Source organism: Pongo abelii, chromosome 21 (assembly GCF_028885655.2).
Source record: "Pongo abelii isolate AG06213 chromosome 21, NHGRI_mPonAbe1-v2.0_pri, whole genome shotgun sequence".
NCBI lineage: Eukaryota > Metazoa > Chordata > Mammalia > Primates > Hominidae > Pongo > Pongo abelii.
In genome coordinates this window covers 33,439,391-33,464,498 of record NC_072006.2, presented here as the reverse complement: position 1 = coordinate 33,464,498, position 25,108 = coordinate 33,439,391, and the positions used below count along the sequence as shown (strand labels likewise).

The window sequence follows — 25,108 nt, the reverse complement described above, 5'->3', positions numbered from 1 at the left end:
TACTTAGAGGCTTCCTTTTGGATTCTGCATCTCTCCCTTTCTGGGCTCTGAGCTGTAACATCCCTCAAGTCAAGTTAGATACAGAATGAGAGCCTTCTTCTGCTCCAAGCCTCTGTTTTCTTATCTGCAAGATGGAGAGAGTTTACCAACCTAACAGGGTTGTTGGGAGGTCTCTGAGACTCTGTCTACAAACACCTTGCAGTTCTCAGCCCCCTCACTCCTGCCAAGGCCCCCAATGGCTTCCTGGAACATTGGCAACAAAATCTTAGATGCTCACTGTGGCCTTAGGGCCTGCTCTGCTCTCACCTCCTACAGTCCTCACCAGCCTCACTGACCTTCTGAGGGTCCTTGGGCCAGCAGTGCTCCCACCTCTGGGCCCTTGCTCTTGCTCTTCTCTCTGCCTGGGATGCCCTCCCCTCAGCTCTTTCATGGCTGCTCCTTCCCCATTCTTCAGGTCTTGTTTTATTTTATTTTATTTTATTTATTTATTTATTTTGAGACAGAGTCTCGCTCTGCCACCCAGGCTGGAGTGCAGCAGCGCAATCTCGGCTCGCTGCAACCTCTGCCTCCCGGGTTCAAACAGTTCTGCCTCAGCCTCCCAAGTAGCTGGGAGCCTGCTACCACCACGCCCAGCTAATTTTTTGTACTTTTAGTAGAGATGGGGTTTCACCGTGTTAGCCAGGATGGTCTTGATCTCCTGACATCGTGATCCGCCCACATCGGCCTCCCAAAGTGTTGAGATTACAGGCATGAGCCACGGCACCCAGCTAGGTCTTATTTTAAATGTCATCTCCCCAGAGTTTTCCCTGACTATATCATCAGAAGAGCAGCCAATCCCATCAAAAGTAATAAAAGCAACACAATGAAATTATAACTTTAATAAATAGTTCTTAGCTGAAAACTTATGTCCACACAAAAACCCGCACATGAATGTTTATAGCAGCATTCTTCATAATTGCCCAAACTTGGAAGCAACCAAGATGTCCTTCAGTAGGTGAATGGATGAACTGTGCAATGTCCCTCAACAGAATATTATTCAGCGCTAAAAAGAAATGAGCTATCAAGCCACAAAAAGACATGGAGGAACTTAAATGCATATTGCTAAGTGAAAGAAGTCAATCTGAAAATGCTACACACTGCGTGACTCCAGCTATAAGACATCATGGAAAAGGCAAAACTACGACAGTACAAAGATCAGTGGTTTCCAAGGATTTGAGAAGGAGGGATGAATAGGCAAAACATAGAGAATTTTTAGGACAGTGGGACTTTTATTTATATATTATATTACATATTATATATAAAAGCATATTTATATATTATATATTAGTGGGACTAGTATTTTAATATTATTCTCTGTGTTACTGTAATGGTAGATACATGTCATTACGGGTTTTTCTCAAAACCCATAGAATATACGGTACAAAGAGTGAACTCCAATAACAGTGCATCAATATTGGCTCATCAGTTGTAACAAATGTTTCACAGTAATGCAAGATGTTAATAACAAGGAAAACTGCAGGTGTTGGGGGGAGGTGAAGAGATGTATGGGGATTCGCTGAGCTTTCATTCGAGTTTTCTGTAAACACAAAACTAAAAAATGGGCCGGGTGCAGTGGCTCATGCCTGTGAGCACTTTGGGAAACTGAGGTGGGTTGATCACCTGAAGTCAGGAGTTCGAGACCAGCCTGGCCAACATGGTGAAACCCCGTCTCTACTAAAAATACAAAATTAGCCAGACAGCTTGCGCCTATAATCCCAACTACTTGGGAGGCTGAGGTAGAAGAATCTCTTGAACCTGGGAGGAGGAGATTGCAGTGAGCCAAGATCACGCCACTGCACTCTAGACTGAATGACAGAGTGAGATTCATTCTCGGAAAAAAAAAAAATGGAGTCTTTTATTTTATTTTATTTTATTATTTTATTTTATTTTATTTTTTGAGACAGAGTCTCACTCTTGTCACCCAGGCTGGAGTGCAGTGGCACGATCTCAACTCACTCCAACCTCCGCCTCTTGGATTCAAGCAATTCTCCTGCCTCAGCCTCCCGAGTAGCTGGGATTACAGGCGCCCACCACCACACCTGGATAAATTTTTGTACTTTTAGTAGGGATGGGGTTTCACCATGTTGGCCAGGCTGGTTTCGAACTCCTGACCTCAAGTGATCTGCCCACCTCAGCCTCCCAAAGTGCTGGGATTACAGGTGTGAGCCACCGTGCCTGGCCTATTAATTTTTTTAAAAAAAATTAAAGCTCTTACAGCCCTTAACGTATATACACTTACAGTGGGGTTTTCTTTGCTTATTCCTGTCTCATCTCCTAGAGAGTGACTCGATGCATCAATTGATAGCCCAGGGCTTGGTGCCTGGGCAGCTTTTGTTATGTGGTAAGGGTGTATAACTGTGCCACTCTTATGCTTAAAATGCAGGAGTAAATTCCGAGCTCATTACCGTGCTGCATAAAGGCTGTCCTGATCTGAGGCTACCTTAGCTGTTAACACATACAACTCCCTCGGGTGATGTTGGGTCCAGACCTGCCACCTGGGACCCCAGAGGGAGGAAGTTTTCAATGCTCTTTAAAGCTTTCCAATTCTACTAAAGAGAAAGGCTCCATTTGAGACTAGTAAGTCTTTAACACCCCTCTAATGCTTGCAAAGCTTCCTTTTGTCCTGTCCCTACCAGACTTCGGCTTAGAGCTGGTTCCTCATGGTATTGTTCCTTGAATTGTTGCTTGAATTCATTGTTATGCCACTTCTATTAATGGAATATAATACTGGTTTTCCATTCATGGTAATAACATTAAGCTTCCTTCTTAAATCAGCTCATTCATGGTTTTAAAAAAGTAAGTCGAATTAAAGAAAAATGTTAAAAGATAGTGTCGGCTGTGACAGATTGCATGTGGATGTCTGAAGTTTAAGAAACACGACAAGAATTCTAAGAGTCTTTGGAGCAATGACGTGATGATTTGGTTTTCAAGCTGAAATATATTTATCACAGGGTTATTTATGATGCAATAATAATAATAATAACAATGAAAGCTACTCAAATGTTTATTGCATAGGAAGGGTGACCATATAATTTTTCATCCAGAACTCTTCCAAAAGTGAATGAGGTGCTATTAATAATGACACCAGAGGAAAGGCACAACCTTGGAACATTCTAGGCAAACCATCATGTGCATTAGGAAACGCTGAAGTAAACTGTGGTATATCCAGTTTGTAAACTATTATGATTATGCAGATTTATAATTGACACTTATAATGAATGCATAAAAATGCTTAAGACATTATAATGTTAAACAAGAAAGGCATATCATCCAGTGTTGGGAGACACACCGAGGAACCACTCTGGGAGAATATATGTTAAAATATTAATTGTAGCTAACTCTGAGAGGTGAGATCAAGGGTGACATTTGTTTTCTTTGTTGGAGACGTATGTATAAATATGTATACCTCAGCTTGTTCTAGAAAACCCTTATTCGACACACCTGACCATGCCACTTCTCTTGAACTTCTGCACATCCTTCTTTTGTTCCTGAGACAAAGTCCACACATCATGACGACGGCCTAGGGGTCTTGTGTGATCAAGCTCCCTGCTGTGTCTCTGCCCAGCCACCAAAGCCCTCCCTGCGCTCACCCCCACTCACACCAGCTCTGTCCTGCCCCTCCGCAGGTCTCAGTCACCTCCTCAGGAATCCTCAGCCCTTGCCAGGCCAGGTCTCTGCCCCTGACACCTGCATCAACCTTTGCTGTTCAGTCTTCCCAAAGTAACTCTTTTTATTTTCCATAGTTATTTGCTATGCGAGGTCTTTCCTGCTGAACTGCAAACTCCTTGAGCACAGAGGTCATGCGCTCATCTCCAATTTATCCCCATTAATGCGTTAATCCTCACTGTGCCTTGGCCAGGGCAGGGGCTCCGTAAATGATCTTATCTGAACCTCTGACTGTTGATCAATTTCATGGGAACCTTCTTGATGCATTTCTGGGTTTTACCAATGTTCCTAAATGGACAAGAGATACTGTTGCAATCTGTAAAATCAGTGAGGACCTTGAATAGCAACATTCCCCAGTGGATTAAAATACAATTCGATTTGCCAAACTTTGATTTATACACTTTCCAATGATCTGTCCTTTACGTAAAGCAAGCCCCAATTCAGAGATTTTTCTCCCCAAAAGCTCAGACTATGAGGCTACATTTTTCAAGGCTGAGACGGGAGTGGGGAGAGGAGGGCTCCAGCCTGGCTTCTGCAGACTAGTTTCTTAAATGCCATCCACCACTACCACTGGCAGTGTCTGAGAGTCCTGATGCCTGTGGCTGTGTATTAAGGAGAGAACACTGTGACTGGGGCTTTGATCTCAAGAAAGAAAAGCTCCCATGTCACTCCTGGTACCTCCGTCTCTCATGTTCACTTTGGAGAGTGCCATTCGCTGACAGGGACGCAGAATATTCCCTCGTGCTCCCTGCAGCCTGCTCTTTATACAACGGCCAGCACAGTCCCTTTAAATCTGGGTCAGATGCCCCTCCTGTGCTGAAAATCCTCCAGTGGCTCCCATCTTGCCATGGGTCAAAAGTCAACATCCATGGCCCATAAGTGAGGCATCAATACTATACATTATCCAAACCAGGATACTTTGAGAGTAAAAGCAGCTCCACAGTCACACAGGGTGACAGTGTAAACCAGGATGGTGCAAGGTGCAGGATGCCTTCCACCATCTGGTCTCTTCCACTTCTGCACCCTGATTCCCACCCTCTGCTCTTACCTGTTGCCTTAGCTCCTTACTCTTCTGTACACAAACAGCCACAAATCCTTCTCGAGGCCTTTGCATTTGCTGTTCCCTCTTCCTGGGAGGCTATTTCCCTCACTCCCTTGCCCAGACACCCACAGGCTTACCTGCTGCACATCTCTGGTTGAATGTCACCTGCCAGAGAGTCTTTGTGCCCTCTCTGAGTGACAGCCTCCCTGCCCCTGTCACTTGCATCCCTCACCCTGTATTTTCCTTCACAGCACTAGCAAGCGCCTGCAACCTGGAGACCATTGTTCATTTGTAGGTGACTGGTCTCCCTTGTTAGAAAGTGAGCCCCAGGAAGTACCAACTTTGCTTAATCACTGCTGAATCTCTTGCCGCTAGCCCAGTGCAGGGCACACAACAGCGGCTTAGTAAATGTTCATCAAAGATTGGAGGAATATGGGAGGGGAGGGCGTTAACCCTGACTATGCAACAACTTTGGGTCAGACACTGTCCCTGTGTCTTATCGCATGACCTCCCTCTATTCATCAGGGCAGAAACCATCACCCCCATTTTGGGATGAGTCAACTGAGGCCTTGTTGATTAGTTGACTGACAGGTACAGAGCAGGTATTATGTGTCAGCTCCTGAAAGGACAGAAGACATTATCATCTTTCAGCATCATTTTCTCTACCAAAGAGAAAACTCTTTGGGGGAGGCCACAGCCCCCCTCCAGTGACTGGTTAGCAGAGCTGGGACCATCCTCACACCCCCAGTGAGACTCTCACTCCAGTGCTCCTTCTTCAAGTCCAGAGAGAGCATGGATCTTACCAATAACCAGAAAGCCCTTTCTGATTTCCCAAACCTGAGGACAGGCCTGTAGGAGCTCACCAGGTGTAACTGGGATTTAAGAGTGAGACAGATGCACATTTTCAGAAGGCACACTTCATGTCAAAGGTGATGAAGGATGAGGGGAGCCCTGGGAACAAAGAATAATGGGGCTTGGTGTAAGTTAGACAGAGACAAGACAAATCATGGGGGAATGCAACATAGATGCAGATTTACATATTAGAGGCCTGATTATAAATCTTTGTTATAAATCTGCATAGCTAATGGGAGGCGACATGGAGCCAGCACATGAATCAAGAATGCTGAGATGACATCTGTTAGGGAACCATTGTTCCTGACACTGTCGTGGGGATTTTTGTTGTTTTCACTTCGGGGCCTTTAATTAACAGACAAGCCCCATGGCTGGGCTCATTTGTGTGAAGTGCTTGGAACTGGGGGTGGGGGCGGGGTGATCCAAATCCGAGGGATCATAATGATTGTCGTGATCATTATGACAAGACTTTCCGCGCTAGCGATGGTGTACGGCGTTGTCGTGGAAACCGTGTGCTTATTAGTAACGTGCTCTTTTAAGGTTACCGGGATGTTGGAATCCCTTAACCAATGCCTGCTCTGTGATCACTGCACAGTGGCCTTTGTAGCATGGACAAAGAACCAGTAATCCACAAGGCCTTCAATGTTTTTATTCCAATTCTAACTCTGGCTTGCTCCACATCCCCCACAAACAGCCTATTAAAATGATCTCCTTGAGCCCTATGGGTGCTGGAAATGTTCTATAGTGTGATCTGAGTGGTGACCACACAGGTGTATGCCAATGTGAGGCTCCATTGAGTGCCACACTTAAGCACACTTTTATAGCACATATGTTACAGCTCTATTAAAAAAATTAATTTCACCCTTTTCTTACCACCAGCATAATTTTGTCCCTTCAACAGGTGTGTGCCTCACTCAGGTGACATCAGAAATACCATAATCAAAGGCACACCCCTTTAAGAGGAAGCAACAACGTGAAAACAGCATGCAGGTATAACCCAAAGCTTCTACCAGTCATCTTAAAAGCACATAGAGTCTTAGAATGAACCCAAGACAGAGCAGAAGAGAGCCTGGTGATGCAGAGATCATGATATCCTTATTGAGTCCCATGATCAAACTCTACCTGAAGCTAAATATCCCTCGGTTTTTCATTTATGTGAACCAACAAATTACTTGGGCTTTTTTGTTGTTGTTGTTTATTTGTTTAACCCATTTGAGATAGTTAGGAATCATAAACCTCTTATGCATCAGGTGCACTTCACATTACTGAATATATTACTGAACCTGGTGAAATCACTATTTTTCTCTCCGTTTGACAGATGGGAAACTGAGGCACAGTAGCACTCAGGGACTTGTTCACAGTCACCCTGGGAAGCAGAATCTGAACCCTGTTCTCTGTGGCTCCTACCATGCTTTTTCCATCCTATGACCGAATGAAATCCGTCCAGAAAAGAAAGTCCAGAACAACAGTGTTCTGCAGTCCACAGCATAAGGGGAAAAGTACTAACAATGAAAAAAGAGTATTTCTCATAAAAAAGATTTAGAAAGAACTCACAAAATAGTGGTGAGAGGGTGATGTGTCTTATCCTAAACATGTTATTGTTTGTCTTACTCAGTACTTTAAAAAAATTACCTGCCTAGAGGTTGAAAAACAGAGATGTCATATGCATATTGAGCAATCTCTGCAGTCTCTTGGAAATCAGAGAAGGTTTTGCCATTCTAGGGCCACATTTCCCACAGCATATACTCTCCAATTGGCCCCAATCCCCTCCAGCTCCCCTTACTCACTGGCATCCACCTATGCTGTGTCAAAATTGATGCATTGATAATAAACTTTTATCTGCTTGAACACTTTTGTTGACTTGGATTCCATAATATATTCCTACTCTATACCCTAGGAGGTCTAGAATTCATTTGCTCTCCTACTGGGATCCATGCTCCATTTTCTTCTTAAGAACCACCCACTTCCTTCCCCACTATTTCCAGTGGGGTTGAATCCATCGCTGGCTCCAGTGATGTCCATGTGATTCAGTTCTAATCAAACAGAGCATCACATCCATCTGTCCACAATGACTGGCATAAGCTCAGGATGGGACACATGATCCAATTAAAGACAATGAGATGTCGTAAAACTGATTGAGATTGCAGTGAAAATAGCATGCGGGTATAACCCAGAGCTTCTGCCAGTCATCTTAAAAGCACATAGAGCCTTAGAATGAACACAATACAGAGGAGAAGAGAGCCTAGGGATGCAGAGATCATGATATCCTTATTGAGTCCCTTGATCAAACTCTACCTGAAGCTAAATATTCCTGGAATTTTTATTTATGTGAACCAACAAATTACTTGGATTTTGTTGTTGTAGTTTATTTGTTTAACTCATTTGAGAGAGTTAGGAGTCATTTGTTTTCAAGTGGTAGACAGTTCTTCCCTGGAGAATCTCCCAGGCTAGTGACAACAGGATCGGGACTCAGTGGGTAAAAATAACAGAAACCTGAACTTCAACCTGACATAAAGATGCAAGTTTCCAACACTGAATCATTGAGGAATAGGAATATGTTGTGGAATCCAAGCCAACAAAAGTATTCAAGCGGATTAAAGTTTCCTATCAATGTGTCAATTTTGGCACAGGGTAGGTGGATGGATAAGATGAAACCAAGCCTTGGGTTCCTTCCGTTTTGATGATCCTATGAATATCAAGAATGACACAGTCCTCAGAGAAGGATTTCCTAAATACACTAGGGAGGTTTCTCCCCTACCCTTGTTATCCTTTACCTCCACATCCCAACTATTTACCAACAATTACCATTATTTTTAATGATTGACTTATATTTTTGTCTATGTGTTTGTCTCTCCTACTAGACTGTTAGTTCCATAACAGCAGAGATCTTGTCCATTTCATTTTTCTGTACTTCCACCACCTAGCAAAAGGCCTGCCAAACACAGTAGACCTTTAATTAAGAGTTTGCTGAATGAATGAGAGAGTGAATGAGACCTTCCTCGTCCTGCATTTTCTATGAAGTCATTCAGAAAGCCAGTGTCCAAATGGAACCCATGAGGTCTGTGGCCATTAAATCTCACATTCATCCTATTTAAAGACATCTCATCAACAACATTTAATGCAAAATGTCATTTTAGTAAAGGACATTATGCCACCCAATGGCTACAGCATCCTCCATCCCTAACTCACTCATCCTTGTCTGGGAACATGTCTCTATCTTCTGTCCTGGTCATCTAGCATAGAAAACAGCCCATGGGAATTATGTGGGATGAAGACTCCCTCTGCAGCACCTCTCCCCACTCTCCTCATTGTGTTGCTCAATGCTCAAGCTTTGTCACCGTCCCTTAAGACAACGTAGGAAAGAAAACTCATTTACTGAGCACCTACTGTGTACCAGGATCTTTGCATATATGAGCTCATCTAATCCTCACAGCAACTCTACAAAATTGGCACTATTAGTCTTTATTTTATGGAGGCAGGAACTAAGGCTGAGAGAAGCCAAATGGCTTACTCAAGGTCGCACAGATCCAATGTTCCAATTTAAAGCTGTGACACTTCACAGTTTTTGCTCTGTTATCCCACACTTGGTTTTCCAACCTGAATATACGTGTGTGTGTGTGTGTGTGTGTGTGTAACTCTTCTTTATTCCCTAGCACTCTTTTCTGCAAATGTTTTTTTCTCTCTGAGGACTGAGGCTCACACACATGTGCACGTGCATGTACACACACACCCACCAAGTCATCAGCATCTTTCTTTTATTTATTGTACTGGAGGAGCAGGAAATTACACAAGCCTATTAAAGGCTAAGCAAATTCCAAGTAAATTGTATAAATGGGATTTTTTTAAAGCACACAAAATAACTCTAAAACAATCTATCCATTTCAGAACATCATCAGATACCTGGGGACTGCGCATGAAGAGATGTGCTCAGCAGCATCTTACACAAATTATACAAACTCAAGCCTGTTTCCTCTCCTATCCAGCCCCATCTCCTGGACCCACAAACCAAAAGAGAGTGCCTGGGAATGAGAGATCAAAAGAGAGAGAGACAGAGAGGGAGGGCTTTGATTGAAATCAAGACATCGGGAGGTCTCTGCCTCTGATTCAGGGTTATTTGAATCAAGGGAACTCATTTGGCCTCAAGCACTTAATCATTTTATCCTTCTTTCTGGTTTTATTTTGAGACATTAAGAGGAAAGAAGCATCATGGGGATTGAAGAGGGCCTTTTTCTCTTTCTAGCTGCTGCTTCTGGAGTCCCTTACCCAATGCCCAGTGCATATGTTAGGCCAGATGGCTTGGACTCTTGGCAGCCAATTCAGCTGCTCAAGAACATGGTTGTGCTTAACTTCATCAACTTGACTCTGCTTCAGTTCACCATGGAGTAGAAGCATGATACCAATCAGTTTAATTAGTTTAATGAGGGCTGAGGGAACTGGACCACATTTTGAGTTTGTTGCACAGAACAAATTGGTTTGCCTTTCTCCCTCCTTGATCATTTAAGCATTCAAGAGGCTGCTCTCAATCATTTCCGAAAGGGGTTTTCACTCCCTTCTGTAAGGATTTGGGCACTGTCCAGGGTACCAACACGACTGGGAGTTCAGGAAGTCAGTTCTTCAAGAGGTGCTTTTCTGAACAATGAGGACTCAGAGTACACTGACTAAACATTAAACCCACTAGAAGACTGGACCCTCTACTGTAAGGGTTCCTGATCCAATATAAGGCAATGTTTAAGCTTTGTACCTAAAGCATCATCTCCAAAGTGGGGTGCACAAGAGATCTTTTGAGATTTGGGAATATAATGTTAGGATTTCTGTGTATGATTATTTACCTTATTTTAAAGTTCTACTCTTTGTTTATGATGTGTATACTATCTGCATGAGGGAGCATGCTCATATTTCTTCTGAGAGGGGCATGTGATCGGTTAAGTTTGGAGATCATAGACCTACAGGTACAAAGAAAGTCACTCTGGTTCCCTGGATTTGAGGAGTCACGTGAACAGGTTGGAAGGACTGAGATCACAAACTGCTGCTGCTGCTGCTGCCGCCGCTGCTGGTAGTTTTAGAGTCTAGGTGTCTGAGCCAAGCACTAAGCCTATTGTGGGGAAGGGACATCCACCCTTCCCCATCACAGACCCCAGAGAAATAACATACTCCCAGGCAGAAGAGAGATAGGCTGGGCTTGGATATTTTGTACACAATGCTGAGCTGAGCATGGGGAAGGGGCACATACAAGAGGATGAATGAGTGCACTCCAACCTGAAAAGGTGTCAGGGGATGCTCCTGACTCTACTCTATGAAGAGAGGTGCTTATGCATCAAAAAGCTCTCCAGAGTAAGCATTCGGATCTTCCTGAGACCGAGTCACCACCTTGAACTGGCGCCGGAGAAAACCACCATAGCGCTTCTGGTTGTCCCACTTGAGCTTGGGACGAATGCGCCGCAAGAAGCCCCCATAGCGTTTGTACAGGTCCTCGTGGCCCATGCTATCCCCGTCCCCCTCCCCAGCCACCTCTGAGCTCCTCTTGGGGTATTTGCGCAAAAAGCCCCCATAGCGTTTGACCTGCTCCTTGGGGTCCTCCTCAGCGAAATAGAGTGTGCCAGTCTCCATGGCACCATCGTTCAGCTGGGCATCCCTCATCAGCTCAGACTCTGCTCCCTCCCCAAACCCATCAGAGAGACCCCTGAGCTTCTCCTCCAGGCTCTTGCTCAGAGTGTTCTCCTTTGTTGAGATACTTGGGAGAAACTTGCTTTTCTCCAGCTCCTTCAGGAAGGACCCAGAGAGCTTGGCCAGCTCACCGTAGGGCCCTTCCCCAACCGACTTGCTCCCCAAGTCCTCCTTGTCATTGAGCCCAAGGGTGGAGGGGGTGAAAAAAGACAGAAAGCTCTGGCATCTCTCCCATTCCTCAGAGGGCAGCAGGGCAGCCTGGCATTGCAGGGAGCAAATCTGCAAAAGACCCAAAAAGACCACAGTGGCAAATGATCAAAACACGTGCACTGGTCTGCCCCAGGCTCCCCTGTCTAGTGTCTGAGAAAACCAAAATGAATGCCACTGCTAAGCCCTGGGCTACCCATGTTCATACTACTGGTGGTGCATAAAGGTAGGGGACTTTGTGCCTGTGAGAAAGAGAAGACAGACTTGGAGAGGTGAAATGGCTTTAGACCCAGGACACATGGCTGCAGGTGGCAATTGCCAGAATTGGAAGTAAGATCTTCCCGTAGTGTTCTGCGTGCTCACCTTTTCCCTTCCACATCTGACTCCCAGACAGGAAACCGCATCTCCATTAAAAATACAAATTCTCTCCCAGGCTTCCGCAGGTGTGAAGCACGCTGCTAACTCTTGGTAAAGTGGAACAGAGAAGTGCAGCATGGCAGAGAACACACAGGAGAGGACACAGGAGGGTTCATCAGGCCTGGGGTGGGGGGCAATGGCATCACTTCATAGGGCCATTGGGAGCATTCAATCATGATGATGATGACAATAGCAAAGAATATGGAACTCGAACCCAGGCCATCCAACGCCATGAGTCTTCATGCTTAAACACGGTACTCTTCAAGATTGGGCATGGGCAGGACCTGGCCCATTGTGTGCATCTCTCGGTGGCTAGAATTGTGTATTAAATAACTTCTTTTGCCAGGTGCAGTGGCTCATGCCTGTAATCCCAGCACTTTGGGAGACCAAGGCCGGCGGATCGCTTGAGACCAGGAGTTTGAGACCAGCCAGGCGGACATGGCAAAACCCCATCTCTACTAAAAATACAAAAATTAGCTGGGTGTGGTGGTGTGTACCTGTAGTCTCAGCTGCTCGGGAGGCTGATGTATGAGAATCACTTGAACCCAGGAGGCGGAGGTTGCAGTGAGCTGTGATAGTGCCACTGCACTCCAGCCTGGGCAACAGAGCAAGACTCTGTCTCAAACAAAAATAAATAAATAAATAAGTAATAAATAACTTCTGGCCAGGCTTGATAGCCCATGCCTGTAATCCCAGGACTTTGGGAGGCCGAGGTGGGCAAATCACTTGAGGTCAAGAGTCTAAGACCAGCCTGGCCACATGGTGAAACCCCGTCTCTACTAAATATACAAAAATTAGCCGGGCATGGTGGTGGGTGCCCATAGTCCCAGCTACTCGGGAGGCTGAGGCAGGAGAATCATTTGAACCCGGGAGGCAGAGGTTTCAGTGAGCCGACATCACGCCACTGCACTCAAGTCTGGGCTACTGAGTGAAACCCTGTCTCGGAAAAAGTAAATAAATAAATAACTTCTTTCACTATCTCATGGAATCACCTCCATTTTGCAGATGAAGAAACCGAGGCTCAGAGAGGGAGTTCCAAGGTCATGGAGCTAGAAAGGGACAGAATCAAAGTCTGTGTTCTGTCCCTATGCCCTTGGTACTTCTATTCCAGCCTTTCTGCTGTCATGGGAGAGACATGTGGGGGAACTTAAAGCAAAGCCAACAAGGTAGGGCCAAGAGGTGGTAAGGCCCAGGAGAGGGGTCAAAGTTTGATCCTGTCAGCCAGATCTTTGCATTTAGGGGTGGTGGAGGCAGCTCCTCTCATGGAACTGTCTAGATTTGGAGGTGCTCATCAGCCCAGGAAAAAGAAGCCCTAAAAAGTCAATCTAGAGCTGCTGACTGCTGAAGTCAGCACCACCTCAGAAATGACACTCCCTGTTGCCAGGCATCACTCTCCCTGGAAACCTGAGTCTCTCCTCCTGGCCTAAGTGAACCCACGGTGGTGAGGTCTGGAGTAGGGACACAGCAGCCCCTGGTGTCCAGGCCATCTACAGGGCAGGACACCCACCACCCTGCACAGGTGGGATGGATCTACAGGACAGCACACAGCTGCCCAGGCCTGCAACCTCCCCTCTCTGGGCTGCCTCGCACAGGTCCCAGGACCTGGGCATTGAAGAACCTTGCCTGAAACCTACCAGGGGGTTGATAGGTTTGGGACCATCCTGGGTCTTTACAGCACACAAGGAGCACCGCGACAGGCAATCTGCTGTGGCGGAGGGGAACACGAGGAGGCAGGCAGCCAGGACCAGCCCCTGCCAGGCCATCCTGTCTCAGCAATTCCTGCTGGGGAGGAAAAAAGAGAAGATAATGAAATCTGTGATCACCACTCTGTAGATTGTGTTCTGAGCCCACAAAGTCATCTCTTTAACTCCTGCCCACAGCACTGCAAAGCATTCTGATTCCCATTCTACAGTCAAGAAAACAGAGGCCCAGGGAGGTAAAGTGGAGGCCCAAAGCCAAGAGTCAAGGAAGGGAATGAGCGCCCAATGTATACCCAGAGCTTTCCTACACATTCACTTTCAATCTGCACGATAGTTCTTCAATGTGGGCTGTGCTAGTTTCATTCGACAGATGGGGAAGATGAGGCTCAGAGCTGGGAAGTAGTTGCACACAGCAAGGAGGTGGACAAGCCACGACTTGCTCTGGGTCTTTCAGACTTCAAAACCCACTTTGGCCACCCGCCAAGCCAGAAGATACTTGGCTAAATGCTTTTCTGAGTTCTCTGAGGTCTTTGTCCCTGTGTCCCAGGCTGTCCCATGTCAGTCCTTTCGGCTGTGTGTCACTGACCTTGGCCATGGCTCCACCTTCACTCCCTCTCCCTGCTGACCTCCCTGCCTGCCTCCAGTTCCTTCTTTGATTCCTCCTTCCCACCCTGAAATGCCCGTCTTGGCAATATCAATTCTGTGAACAGACCCATTGGGTGGGGTCAGGCTGGCCCTTCTGCCTAAATGTCAGGGCAACCTCAGTCCCTTTCCTACAATTCCACACTTCAGCTCTGGGCTCCAACCACATCAGCTTCTTGCAATTCCCTTAATGAATGCATCAGGCTCTGACCTACCCCCCAGGCCTTTGCACATGCTGTTCCCTCTGCCTGGAGAACCCTTCATCTCCTCTTCTGTTACCTGTCATTTAGTTCCTGGATTAGATATTACTTCATCCAGGCAGCTCTCCCTGATTGCCTAGGCTAGATGAGCTGCTCCTCCTTTCTATTCTCCCAGCAACATGTGCCTCTTCCATGAAAATAGTCTACTATTTGGTAATTAGCTATGTGAGTCTTCAGGATTTGATTCCACTTCTTGTCTTTTTCTCTGAAATAGTCACTCTGTTCCTCAAATATGCCAAGCTTGCTCCTACCTCAGGGTCTTTGCACTTTCTGTTCTTCTGCCTGCAGTATTTTGACCTCAGACTTCTACATCACTAGCTCCTTCTTTGTCATTAAATTAGTTGTCACATTGGCAGAGAGGCATTTACTGATCACTATGTCTAATGACACTTCCTTGGTCTCTCTCTTACCTCACCCTTTGTTTGCATCAGAACACTCCCACCTCATAGTCTCCTATCTATTTGATGCTTGGTTGTTGTTGTTGGTGTGTATGTTGTGGTTATTGCCTCCCCAATAGAATGTTAGCTCCTTGAGGGCACAGACCCTGTCTTATTCTCTGCTGTCTACTAGCTCCTAAAACCCTGGCCAGCACATCGCAGGTCCTCAATAAATTCTTGGCAGATGAATTAATGCCTCATAAATAATCTGTTAAAAGTTGTCTGTTTTGCTGGGCATGGTGGCTCACACCTGTAATCCCAGCACTTTGAGAGGCTGAGGCGGGCAGATCACTTGAGGTCAGGAGTTCGAGACCAGCCTGACCAACATAGTGAAACCCCATCTCCATTAAAAATACAAAAATTAGCTGGGAAGAGTGGCATGCACCTGTAGCCCCATCTACACAGGAGGCTGAGGCAGGAGAATCATTTGAACCCAGGAGGTAGAGGTTGCAGTGAGCAGAGATCGTGCCACTGCCATCCAGCCTGGGTGACACAGTGAGACTCCATCTCAGAAAAAAAAAAAAAAAAAGTTGTCTGTTTCTTAGTCAGCCCTTTATAGTGAGACTCCATCTCAAAAAAAAAAAAAAAAAAAAAAAAAAAGGTGTCTGTTTCATAGTCAGCCCTTTATAAATCAGATATCAAGACTCGGGGCCTTGATGTTTGATTTATGAGAGCACAGTACAGTTCTTTCAACTGGAATCCCCTAAGACACCCCACCCCACCCTGCCAGGGGCTTCACGCTTCGCCCAGCATGGTCTTTGTAACCTGACAACACCAATCTACTCTCAGAAATAGCTGTCCTCTTTTCCTCCAACTTCCCCATCCCTGCAAACTGCCTTATTTGCTCAGGTGTTCAGAGTGTTTTGAAGCTTCCGCTCCACGGGCCCCAGATCCCCATGCTGTAGCCAGAGCAGGGTATCCCCGCTAAAGCATGCAGTAGGCTCTCCCACCAGAGCATGCTTAATAGTGATACCAGTCACCATTTATCAGACCCCCACTGCTCTGAGTTCTTCAATTCATCACCTCATTTATTCCTTCAGGGAAGTGGGCACTTCTGGTCTGGTGAATTGCCCATGTTCTACCGCGAATAGTGAAGCTGGGGTGCAAGGCCTGTTCTGTTTGACCCCCTACACTTAATGACTACAATTTCTAGAGCAACTTCAATTCATTGACAGCTGCACCCTCCGTGAGATCCAAGGGGCTTTATATACAAAGCCCTTGACCTGTGTATTATACTCAGCCTACCCACAAACTGTGAGAGGTGGGTATCACTAGCCCCACTTTATAGACAAGAAAACTGGTGCTCAGAGAGGCTTGGTAAATCTCCTGAGGTCACACAGCAATTCAAGGCACAAACTCAGGCCCATGTGCCTTGCTTGAGGCTGGCAAGGTCTGCTCCCCTGAACCAGGGAGGCTCAGTGGAAAAGTCAGGGAAGCAGATTAGTGTCCCTCCTGTGTCTTTCTCTTCCCCTTGAGTTTCTCTCACGCTCTGTCAGCTGCGGAGTGGATTACAGTTCCCCACCAGTGAGCCATGCAAAGCGGGCAGCTCATGTTTTCTCTGATATCAGCAATGGCTGGGCTGGCCTGTTAGAAGATTAGCAGTGAATTAACCTACTGGGGAGGGGGCGCCTACCACACCATTTAACTCCTGGCTGAAGGCTTCCCAAACAGCTTAGCTGCTAAGGTAGGGAACTTACGTTAAGATCTCTTTATCTCAGGCAAAAATAATGTTGGCATCCTTGTCTTTCATCCATTAACTTTATATTTAATGATAATTCTGGTTGATCTGATGGTAACTAAGTACTCACGATGTTCTGAGCAGTTCTCATGGATGAACTCATACATATTCACAGAAACTCTACAGCATTGGTGCTATTGCCATGCACACTTTACAGATGAGGAAACTTCTAGAGCCTGCCAAGATTCTACAGTGAGTAAGTGGCAAAGCTGGGATGCGTACCAGGCTGTCTGGCTCCAGAGCTACCTTCATAACCGCTGTGTACTGCCCAGGCCCCTTCAGTCCTCTCATCTCCAGCCTCCAGCTTCTCCCTCCAGGTGGACTCTCCACCTGGTTCTGGAGTGGCCTCCAATATTTCCCTCCTAGACACTTTCCACACAGCAGCTGGAGGACCCTTCTGAAATGCAGATCTGACTGCACCTCTGCCCTGTGTCCACTGGCTTCCGGAGGAAGCTTGTCCCCGTCACCTAGCACCCCCGGGCTCTCCTAATACCAACAGCTGACATTTGCTAGTGCTCCCTGTGTGCCTGTCCCTGTGCTCAGAACTGTGTGTGTCTTATTGTAAGGGGGTCCTTATGACAACTCCATAAGACTGGGACTAATATTCTCCCCATTCATGGATGAGAAAATGGAGACACAGAAAGATCACATAGTCTGTCCAAGGTATCCCAGCAAGTACACAGCACCCAGACAGATTGGATGTGAGTTCTGCCCATCCTGGGCTTGACCAAACCACCAGCAATTTCAAAACAAATGCTCCACACACCCCACCCTCCAAGACTTTGCACACAGGGTTTCCTCTGCCAGGAACATCTTTCTCACCCCACTCATCCACTCCCATCACACTTTGACTTGGCTAATTCTTACTCATTATTCAAAACTCAGCCTCAGTTGCCTCTTCCAGGAAGTCTGTCTGGATTAGTTCCCTCCTTTGAGCTCCCACAGCCTCCTATGCTGGCTCCATCACAAAATTACCACTTACCTGTCTGAGTCCCTTATGGGCAGGTAAGGGGGTTGCTGAGGTGCGAGTGTGTTGTGCTTGAGGATGACAAAAGGCCAGGGTGGATGAAGGGACATAAGGGAGAGACTGGGGTGGAAAAGCAAAGAGGTGGGCAGAGGATGGATAATGCCCGCTCTCATAGGCAAAGGGAGAGTTTGCATTTGATCTAAATGTGACTGGAAGACTAAGGAGGTTTGAGTGATTGATGAATGAATGAATGAATAGTGTCCCAGTACCTCATACAGGGCTAGAATGAGAACAGGAGCTGCACACCAATTAGTTATGAAAATAAACAGGCACTATTTTAAAATTAGGAAATTTTTACATTAAAAAAACTCAATTTTCAATTTGTCTTGAAAAAACAAAAGGCCTGGGGACATTGATCCTATATTCCAATATGGCAACAGTCACAGAGGAAGAGCCATACTGCCCATCACCACCCGCGGAACCACCCAGGGCTTCCCTCACTGCCGACTGCCTGACAGACAAGTGAGTCTGCAGCCCCTGAATTACCCACTCTAACTTGGAGAAGCAGCATGGGGTGGGAGGGACACACCTGGTGAGAAAGGAGAGGTAGGACCTCAAATTCTTTCCTGACCCCGAAGCAGGATCACCAAGTGGTCAGTAATGTGGGCTCAGGTCTCAGCCCACCACTTACCACCACTTTAGGAAAATGACTTAGTTTTACTGTGCCTCAGTTTTCTCAGCTACAAAATGGGGCTAATAATAATGCTTCAGAGGGTGGGCATAGGAACTAAATAAATGATCACATTTGAAGCACCTGGCATGTGCTTGAAGCACCTGGCACATAGTAGGTGCTTTGCAGACTGGAGTATGAAGGCTCCAGTCTAGTCTTACTTGAGCTGTAGGAGATAGGAAAAGAAGAGGGCAAAAAGGAGAGACCATAAAGAGCTTGGCACACTGCAGAAACAAAAAATGCTGCTGCATGACTCACTGCCGTGGACAGAGGGCCTGCTGGGTGTTGGTCTGGGCTGAGTGCCCTTCATCCATGATCCTGTCAACCCAGCAACAGCCACCAATTCTCAGGAGCCTACTGGGTGCCAGGCTGTGCATTACTGCTTTGTACATATTAGCTGTAATCCTCACAGCAACCCCAGAGGTGCATGGTTTTTTTTAATATCCATTTTACAGAGAGCCAGACTGAGGCTGAGAAAGGGGAACTTGCTCATCCAAGTTCACCTGGAGTCATGAATGGGGGAGTTGGGCTTCTGTCCAGATCCCTCCAGGTTAAAAGGGGACTCTAGTAGAGACACATTGGCCCTCACAATTTCATAGGTGATCCTATTTCCTTCCTTTTATAGGATAAATACATTACTGAACAATGTCAGATGGGCCCCGGGGGAAGCATTTCGACCTTTCTGATGGGGATTTGCCAAGGAATGGAGCTGGGAAGTCACACATAAGAGAGAGCCCTGCCTGCCTATCATGTCTGATTAGGGATGGGCCAAGGAGGAAAGGAACTTTGCCTATCATCGGGATGAGAAGTGGGAAGCAAGCCCCCTTGGTAAGCAGGAGGTGTGACGTCAGCATCTGACCCTGATGGAGGGCCTGCATGGTCTTCTTTCACAGACTTGGCCGAGGACCCGGAGGCCGCACAAGGAAAAGTCCTTTGCACTTGGCAGTTTGTGAAGCTTTTTCTCAGCCACTACCTCGGGTGCTTTGTAACAGCCCAGTAGGGGAAAGAAGGGGGGGTGATTCTCCCCTAACAGGTGGGGTTGTTTCAGACTCACCAGCCTCCCTAATCGCATGAGCCAATTCCTTACGTAAATCTCTTTCTGTGGATAGGCACACCTTGTTGGTTCTGCCTCCCTGGAGAACCTTGGCTAATACAACATCCGTGCCCCTTTGTTTGCGTCTATGTCTGTGGTTGTTTTCATGCTGCAAAAGCCGAGTTAATTTTTGAAACAGGGACTTTAGGGCCAAGAAAGCCCAAAATATTTACTCTCTGGTCCTTTACAGACAAGGTTTGCTGACCATACTTTCACCGGTTTTATAAACATTTTATGATTCTAATAGTTTTTAAGCTAATTTTCTTGAGTCCTCAGGCACGTGAACATATTCTCAAATAATAAAACATTTTTTATGCCTTGCTAGTGGATGGATCTCCTACCAGGGGGTCAGGTGGGTTTCCCGATGGAAGAGGCAGGAAGCAACTGGCCCCATTCTTCAGCCCTGAGCCCTTTCTAGTTGCCTGGGCTGCTCTCCCGGCAAATACTGAGAGGACCTGGGGAGGCTTGCCTTGGGATTTTCCTTTTCCTTGACAGGGAAAGGCATGGGATCTGCAGCCATTTGGTGCCACCTCCTCCACAAGCCTCAGTCTTCTCATCTGTGATTGGGGTGTATCGTCTTCCTGCACTGAGACAGCACCGCTTAAAGGGCCAGCACAAAGTAGACCCTCTTTTCACCCAGGGCCCAGAGTTCCTTGAAAGGGAACGATCTTTTTGACTTCTTGGCTTCTCGATGATATTTCTATATTGTAGTCAGCTGAGGGCTCAGAGGAGCCGCAAGCGTTTTTATTTAAAAAGCCAGCATGGAATAATAATGGCTTGATTTAACATCGCAATTATCTCTCTGAGCACTTTAGCGCATATTATTATCCCTATTTGATGAAAGAGGAAATGGGAAAAGGTAGAAATGAAGTCACTTGTTTAAGGTCATATCATGAGTCAGGAGGGAAATGGAGACAGAATTCCAGCCTCCCACACCCGAACCGTGACTCCCACTAAAGAGATGGCATTGTTTCAATGACCCTGCCATGACAACCATCCTAACAGCCAGCAAGGACTGAGACGCTGCTCTGCACCAGCCCTGTGCACTCCAGGTGCCTCCCGTGGACCCTACGGGGCAGGGGCTAATATTACAGGCTTAGGATCCAGATCAAGTGATAAAGTGCCTCTCCATGGTCACAGAGCATGGCAGAGTTGGAATTCTCTAAGTCCATCGCATTCCTCATTTAGGGTGTAGCTATGAGAAGGGACAAGCTCTTTGCTCTCCACTTTATCTCAATTACTTCTCTCTTCTCTTGAAGAGAATCCAGTGGGTTGGGAACTATCAGTTCCATTTCCAGATGGGGAAAACAGGGGCTCAGAGTCTAAAAGACTGGGCCAAGACCAAGAAGCAAGGAAACAGCAGAATAAGATTTCAAAGTCAGTCTGCTGACTCCATGCCACAAACCATCCTGAGGCCTAAATATGTATCAAGTGTCTTTTGGATAACCTCCCAAACTCTCACATTCCTGATGTTGAAACCATTTCAGGAGCTTTTGCCCCACACTCAAAAGTGTAAAGTTCACCCTTGTGGGTCTCCATGTGGTTGGCAAAGGGAGCCCCTGAACCTGGAAAAGTGGTGCCCCTTGTTAGGTATTCGCGTCATAACAGAAGATGAATGATCAATGGGAAGGAGCCTCGGGTTCTGAACAGAAAGTAAACCCACACTTTAGCCTGGCAAAGATCAAAGCACAGAATCGGATAAGGGTCCCGTTTGGTGGTCGGCTGCATTTGCTGTGCAGAGACCAGAGGGAAAGACGGCCTTGCAGGCAATGGTCCTGGTGGGATCATTCAATCCATATTTATAAGAACGTTTTTCAAGAGCAAGGTTTGGATGGAACCGCCACCCTTTTTGTTATCTGGTGCAATTAAGGCATGGGGAGAAAGGCAAAAAGAGGATAAACCAGAGAGATATGGAGATGAAGAGACATAGAAAGAGAGATGTAGAAAGAGAGAGTTAGAGATATAGACACAGAGAAAAAGACATGGGCCCAAAAGAATAGCAGAGGTGAGACCTGCACATACAGAAAAAGAGATCGAGACACCGAGAAAAAGCAGAGAGAGGTGGAGGACCATATGGGAAGAAAAAACAAGATGAGACATAGAGATGGGGAGAGGACGAATGGGAATAGAAGGGGAGTGGGTGAGGAGGAGGAGAAGAAGAGGGAAAAAAGAGAAGGGAAGTGAACAAAATAAGAGAGAAGTGGGGAGGGAGAGTAGATTTTGATTCAGGATGCTGACCTACCATGTGAATCACAAACACCAATTCTCTCCCTCCTGCTGCTCTCTGAGTCTGCCCTTTGTTCCTAGGGACCAGTGGGCAAGAGACCCTGCCACATAATAACTGCTCAGTAAACCGCTGTCAAGTTAAATAAAATTGTCCAGGAATAGGACAGGGACCAAATGGCAGTTCGAGCCAATGCATCAACAAATTGCCTCAGTGCATATGTCTGCGGCTTGTGGCCAGCCGCTCTGGCCAGTGGGATGACCTGGATGGACTCTGGGAGGAGCCCCCTGAGCCAAGCCATGTGCCTCATGGACCTGGGCCATCGTCCTCCTGCCAGGAGCATCAGTCTGGATCCAGGCTGGGAGGGACTGATGAGGCTGCGCTTCACAGCACTAACAGACCTCACTCCATATCGAGGGTCTGATCCTGGGCTTACCTGGGTGTCTCCAGCCAATGTTTACTGCTTACCACAGTGGCCAGCTCTGTCTCAGTGAAACAGGTTTATCACTTTGTCAGACCCAGCAAGATTAGCCAACATTCACGGGCTGAGATGAGTGAATACAGTGAGAGAAATCAGCTGTGTAACCACACTTTCTCAGGCATGCATTGAAATCGAACCAGTAACAATTGATCTCTCTTACAATGATGGAAGAGATCTAATAAATACAACAATTGTGCAGGAATGACCCAAGGAGGTGAGTAGTGGGAGGGGGAGTTAGGGAGTATTGATCAAAAAGAGACTCCATGATCCTGATGCAGCAGATGAAATAAAAAGTCTTCTTCTGGGATGGGGAGGGGAAAGGAGCACCAGCCCCTCAAATGAAAATATTAGACGTTAGATCATATTTCCTGGACATAGCACACAGCATGATGGAGTGGGATGATCAGCGATATGATAATCGATGGAGAGAAAGGTCCAATCTCACCACTTCGGAACAGTGAAAATCTGAGCAGTCATACCAGTATTTATTGAGCACCTACTGAATGCCAGGCATATTGCTGTATCCCGTTGGAGCCTTGCAATAACCTTAGCAGGTGAATATTATTATTATTCTCATCATACAGGTAAGGAAAGTAAGACTCCGAGAGGGACTTCTACTGTTCCAAAGTCACACAGTAAGTGAGTGGTAGGATCTGGGATTTCAGCCCAGCACTGTTTCAGGTGTTGTGAGACACACGTGTAGATGACAGATGGAAAATTCCTGGCTCCCAGGAGTTACTTCAAGAAACCTTAACTCCTTCCACGTGTTTTAAGATCGCAAATCTCTCAAATAGCCCCAGAGCTGATCCCTTTGCCTGCTCCCTTAAAATGTGCTGCCTTCCGCCACATAGCCTTGGGGACCAGTGTGACATCCCCCTCCCAGCTGCCAACAGAGGCGTAGGATTTGCCTGCCACCTATCACACCTCTAGCTCAGCTGGGGCAAAGCAGTGGGCTTGAGATCCCGTCAGTGAATGCAAACCACCCCCAGGCAGCATAACTCACCGGCTTGGGCTGCTGCAACAGCTCCCCCCACGCAGATCTCAAAGCCTGAAGACAAATGACCTGCAAAAATAGAACAAAGGCAAGGTGTGGTGGGACTGGGGGGAGAAGAGGAGGGGAAAAGAGAAGGAAGGTGCCACAGGGGGGTGGGAGTGAGGCCTGGGGTGAGAAAGAACAGAAGAGGATCGACATTCTGCAACGCTTTGCAATGGATCTCGACTGGGATGCCTGTCAAATTAGAAAGGCAAGCCTTGTATATTTCAGCAACCCTTGGAAGAAAGATGATAATGAAGACTTTCAGTCTGTGGGAGGGGAATTGAAATCAGATCCAATAATCAAAAGAGCTTGTTTCCCCTGGGAAGCCTGGAAACTTAATTAAGTAATGTTTGTAGAGCTTGGAGGGATTCTGGATACCCAGGAAAAAGTAAGCAGTTGCAGAATTTACTCTTCAACCTTGGAGTAGTCAGCAGACTTTTTTTTTTTTTTTTTTTCCCCTGAAACTCATCAGCTTTTTGCTAGAATCAAACTTTGAGACTCAGTACTTTTCTGAATATGGGTCTCTGGACCAGTGAACAAATGGCTTTCCCTTTGAGCTTCCTCCTGGCCTTAGACTTCTCTGGCTATAGTTAATAGGAGAGCAACAAGTCCTTTCCAAGTAAAATGGACAACAAAACGCCTGCTAAGCCTGGGCCTCCTGGCTTGTTGTCACTCCCTTTTCCCATTCCCTTCCAACAAAACACCCCCAAACTTCAACCTGTATCAAATTCCATCGAAAGAAGCCACTCAAACCAGCACCCTGTCAGCAATTAAACACAATCCGAAAAGAATGAAAAGGCTGAACCTGGCCGTACATTGATGTTCATGTTATGTGATAAATGCCAGAGCCTTGGATCTCATTAATGTCCCCAAGCCATTGTTCTCTAAGTCCAGTGAGACTCATTGACCTTTAAAATCACCCTGATTAGTGAAACCTCTCACTTCTCCCACCCAGGGTGTCCCATTTTCCCCAGACCCTGGGAATGGCATAGGAACTGCTGTGTGGGAGACTGCAAGGAGAAGGAGACCCTGGAGCTAAAGCCAAAGAGTGGTCCTCTTGGGAGAGAGCTTACCACCTGTTTAAGCCAGGACTGTGCAGAAAGGGAGATTCCAAAGAGCATTCTCTCACTGGTCTGGCTTTTGTGAACTAGCCTCCTAACTATAACTACCTTTGCTAGATAATCAGACCCAAACCTAAAATCCCCAGCCCGAGCTCCCACCATCTCTAGGTCCAGAGGACCAGGAATAAGCAAATAAAACCAAGCGATAGAATTCCAGTGCCCCCTCTGGATGTTACCTGCACTCTGCTTTGTCCCTGGGCAGCTTCTGGCCGAGCAGGTCGGAGGTGGCAGTGGCTGGTCCAAGGCTCAGGGGCCTCCCTGACTCTGGCTTGGGAGGAGGTGCCAAAGAAGCAGCTGTGAACACCACCAAAGCCCCTTCGAATAGCAGTTCTGGTGCCTCTTCCCCCCTTTTATGGACGAGAGCCTCCCCTGTCGCTCAGCCCTTGCTGAGCACAGGCTGCTGGGAGCCAATGGGGAAGTGGCTGAGAGCAGTCAGAGCGCAGACCCCCAGGCCCTTCAACTCGAACTCCCTGGGCCCGACACAATAGGCTTCTCTTCGTGACAGGGATGTGGAGGAGGAAGGCAGCCGTGTTGGGGAGGGGGGCGGATTCTGGGTGTAGTGCTGTTTGTCACTTGAAATCCGGCCACTTCAATTTTTGATGCGTTTCCAGGAGAGTGTCACAGGAAAAAGAAGACAGGGAAGGACAGAGACAGAAGAGTTAGAGAAAGAGAGAGAGAGGGAGTCAGAGAGAACAACAGAGAGAATCGGAAATGGAGAAAGAGGCAATGTCGGACCTAGGGAGTGATACAAAGGAGGGGAGAAAGAGAAAGAAAAACAGAGACAGAGAGAGT

General features: G+C 46.7%; 2 protein-coding genes across 3 annotated transcripts in view; one reads left to right on the top strand and one right to left on the bottom strand.

The window, feature by feature from the left end:
- The window catches only part of LOC100443363 (uncharacterized), a 61,014-nt gene that overhangs the window by 22,928 nt on the left and 12,978 nt on the right, over positions 1 to 25,108 (top strand). The window lies entirely within an intron of this gene.
- PDYN (prodynorphin) lies at positions 9,338 to 24,718 on the bottom strand. 2 transcript variants are annotated; one of them, XM_002830122.5, is made up of 4 exons: positions 24,493 to 24,718; positions 23,163 to 23,222; positions 13,522 to 13,669; positions 9,338 to 11,542 (listed from the first exon to the last, which is right to left on the bottom strand). In XM_002830122.5, the coding sequence occupies exons 3-4, from the start codon at positions 13,648 to 13,650 to the stop codon at positions 10,907 to 10,909; spliced, it is 765 nt and encodes a 254-aa protein (XP_002830168.1). In that variant the 5' UTR covers positions 13,651 to 13,669; positions 23,163 to 23,222; positions 24,493 to 24,718; the 3' UTR covers positions 9,338 to 10,906. The 2 variants fall into 2 exon arrangements, with proteins under 2 accessions (XP_002830168.1, XP_009231709.1); XM_009233434.3 differs by having other exon boundaries at positions 13,522 to 13,666.

Bases quoted from the DNA above. Each gene is read 5' to 3' on its own strand.
- PDYN (XM_002830122.5), bottom strand. From the start codon at position 13,650: ATGGCCTGGCAGGGGCTGGTCCTGGCTGCCTGCCTCCTCGTGTTCCCC. The intron at 11,543-13,521 runs GTAGGTTTCAGG...GGTCTTTTGCAG, and splicing joins CCAAACCTATCAACCCCCTG to ATTTGCTCCCTGCAATGCCA.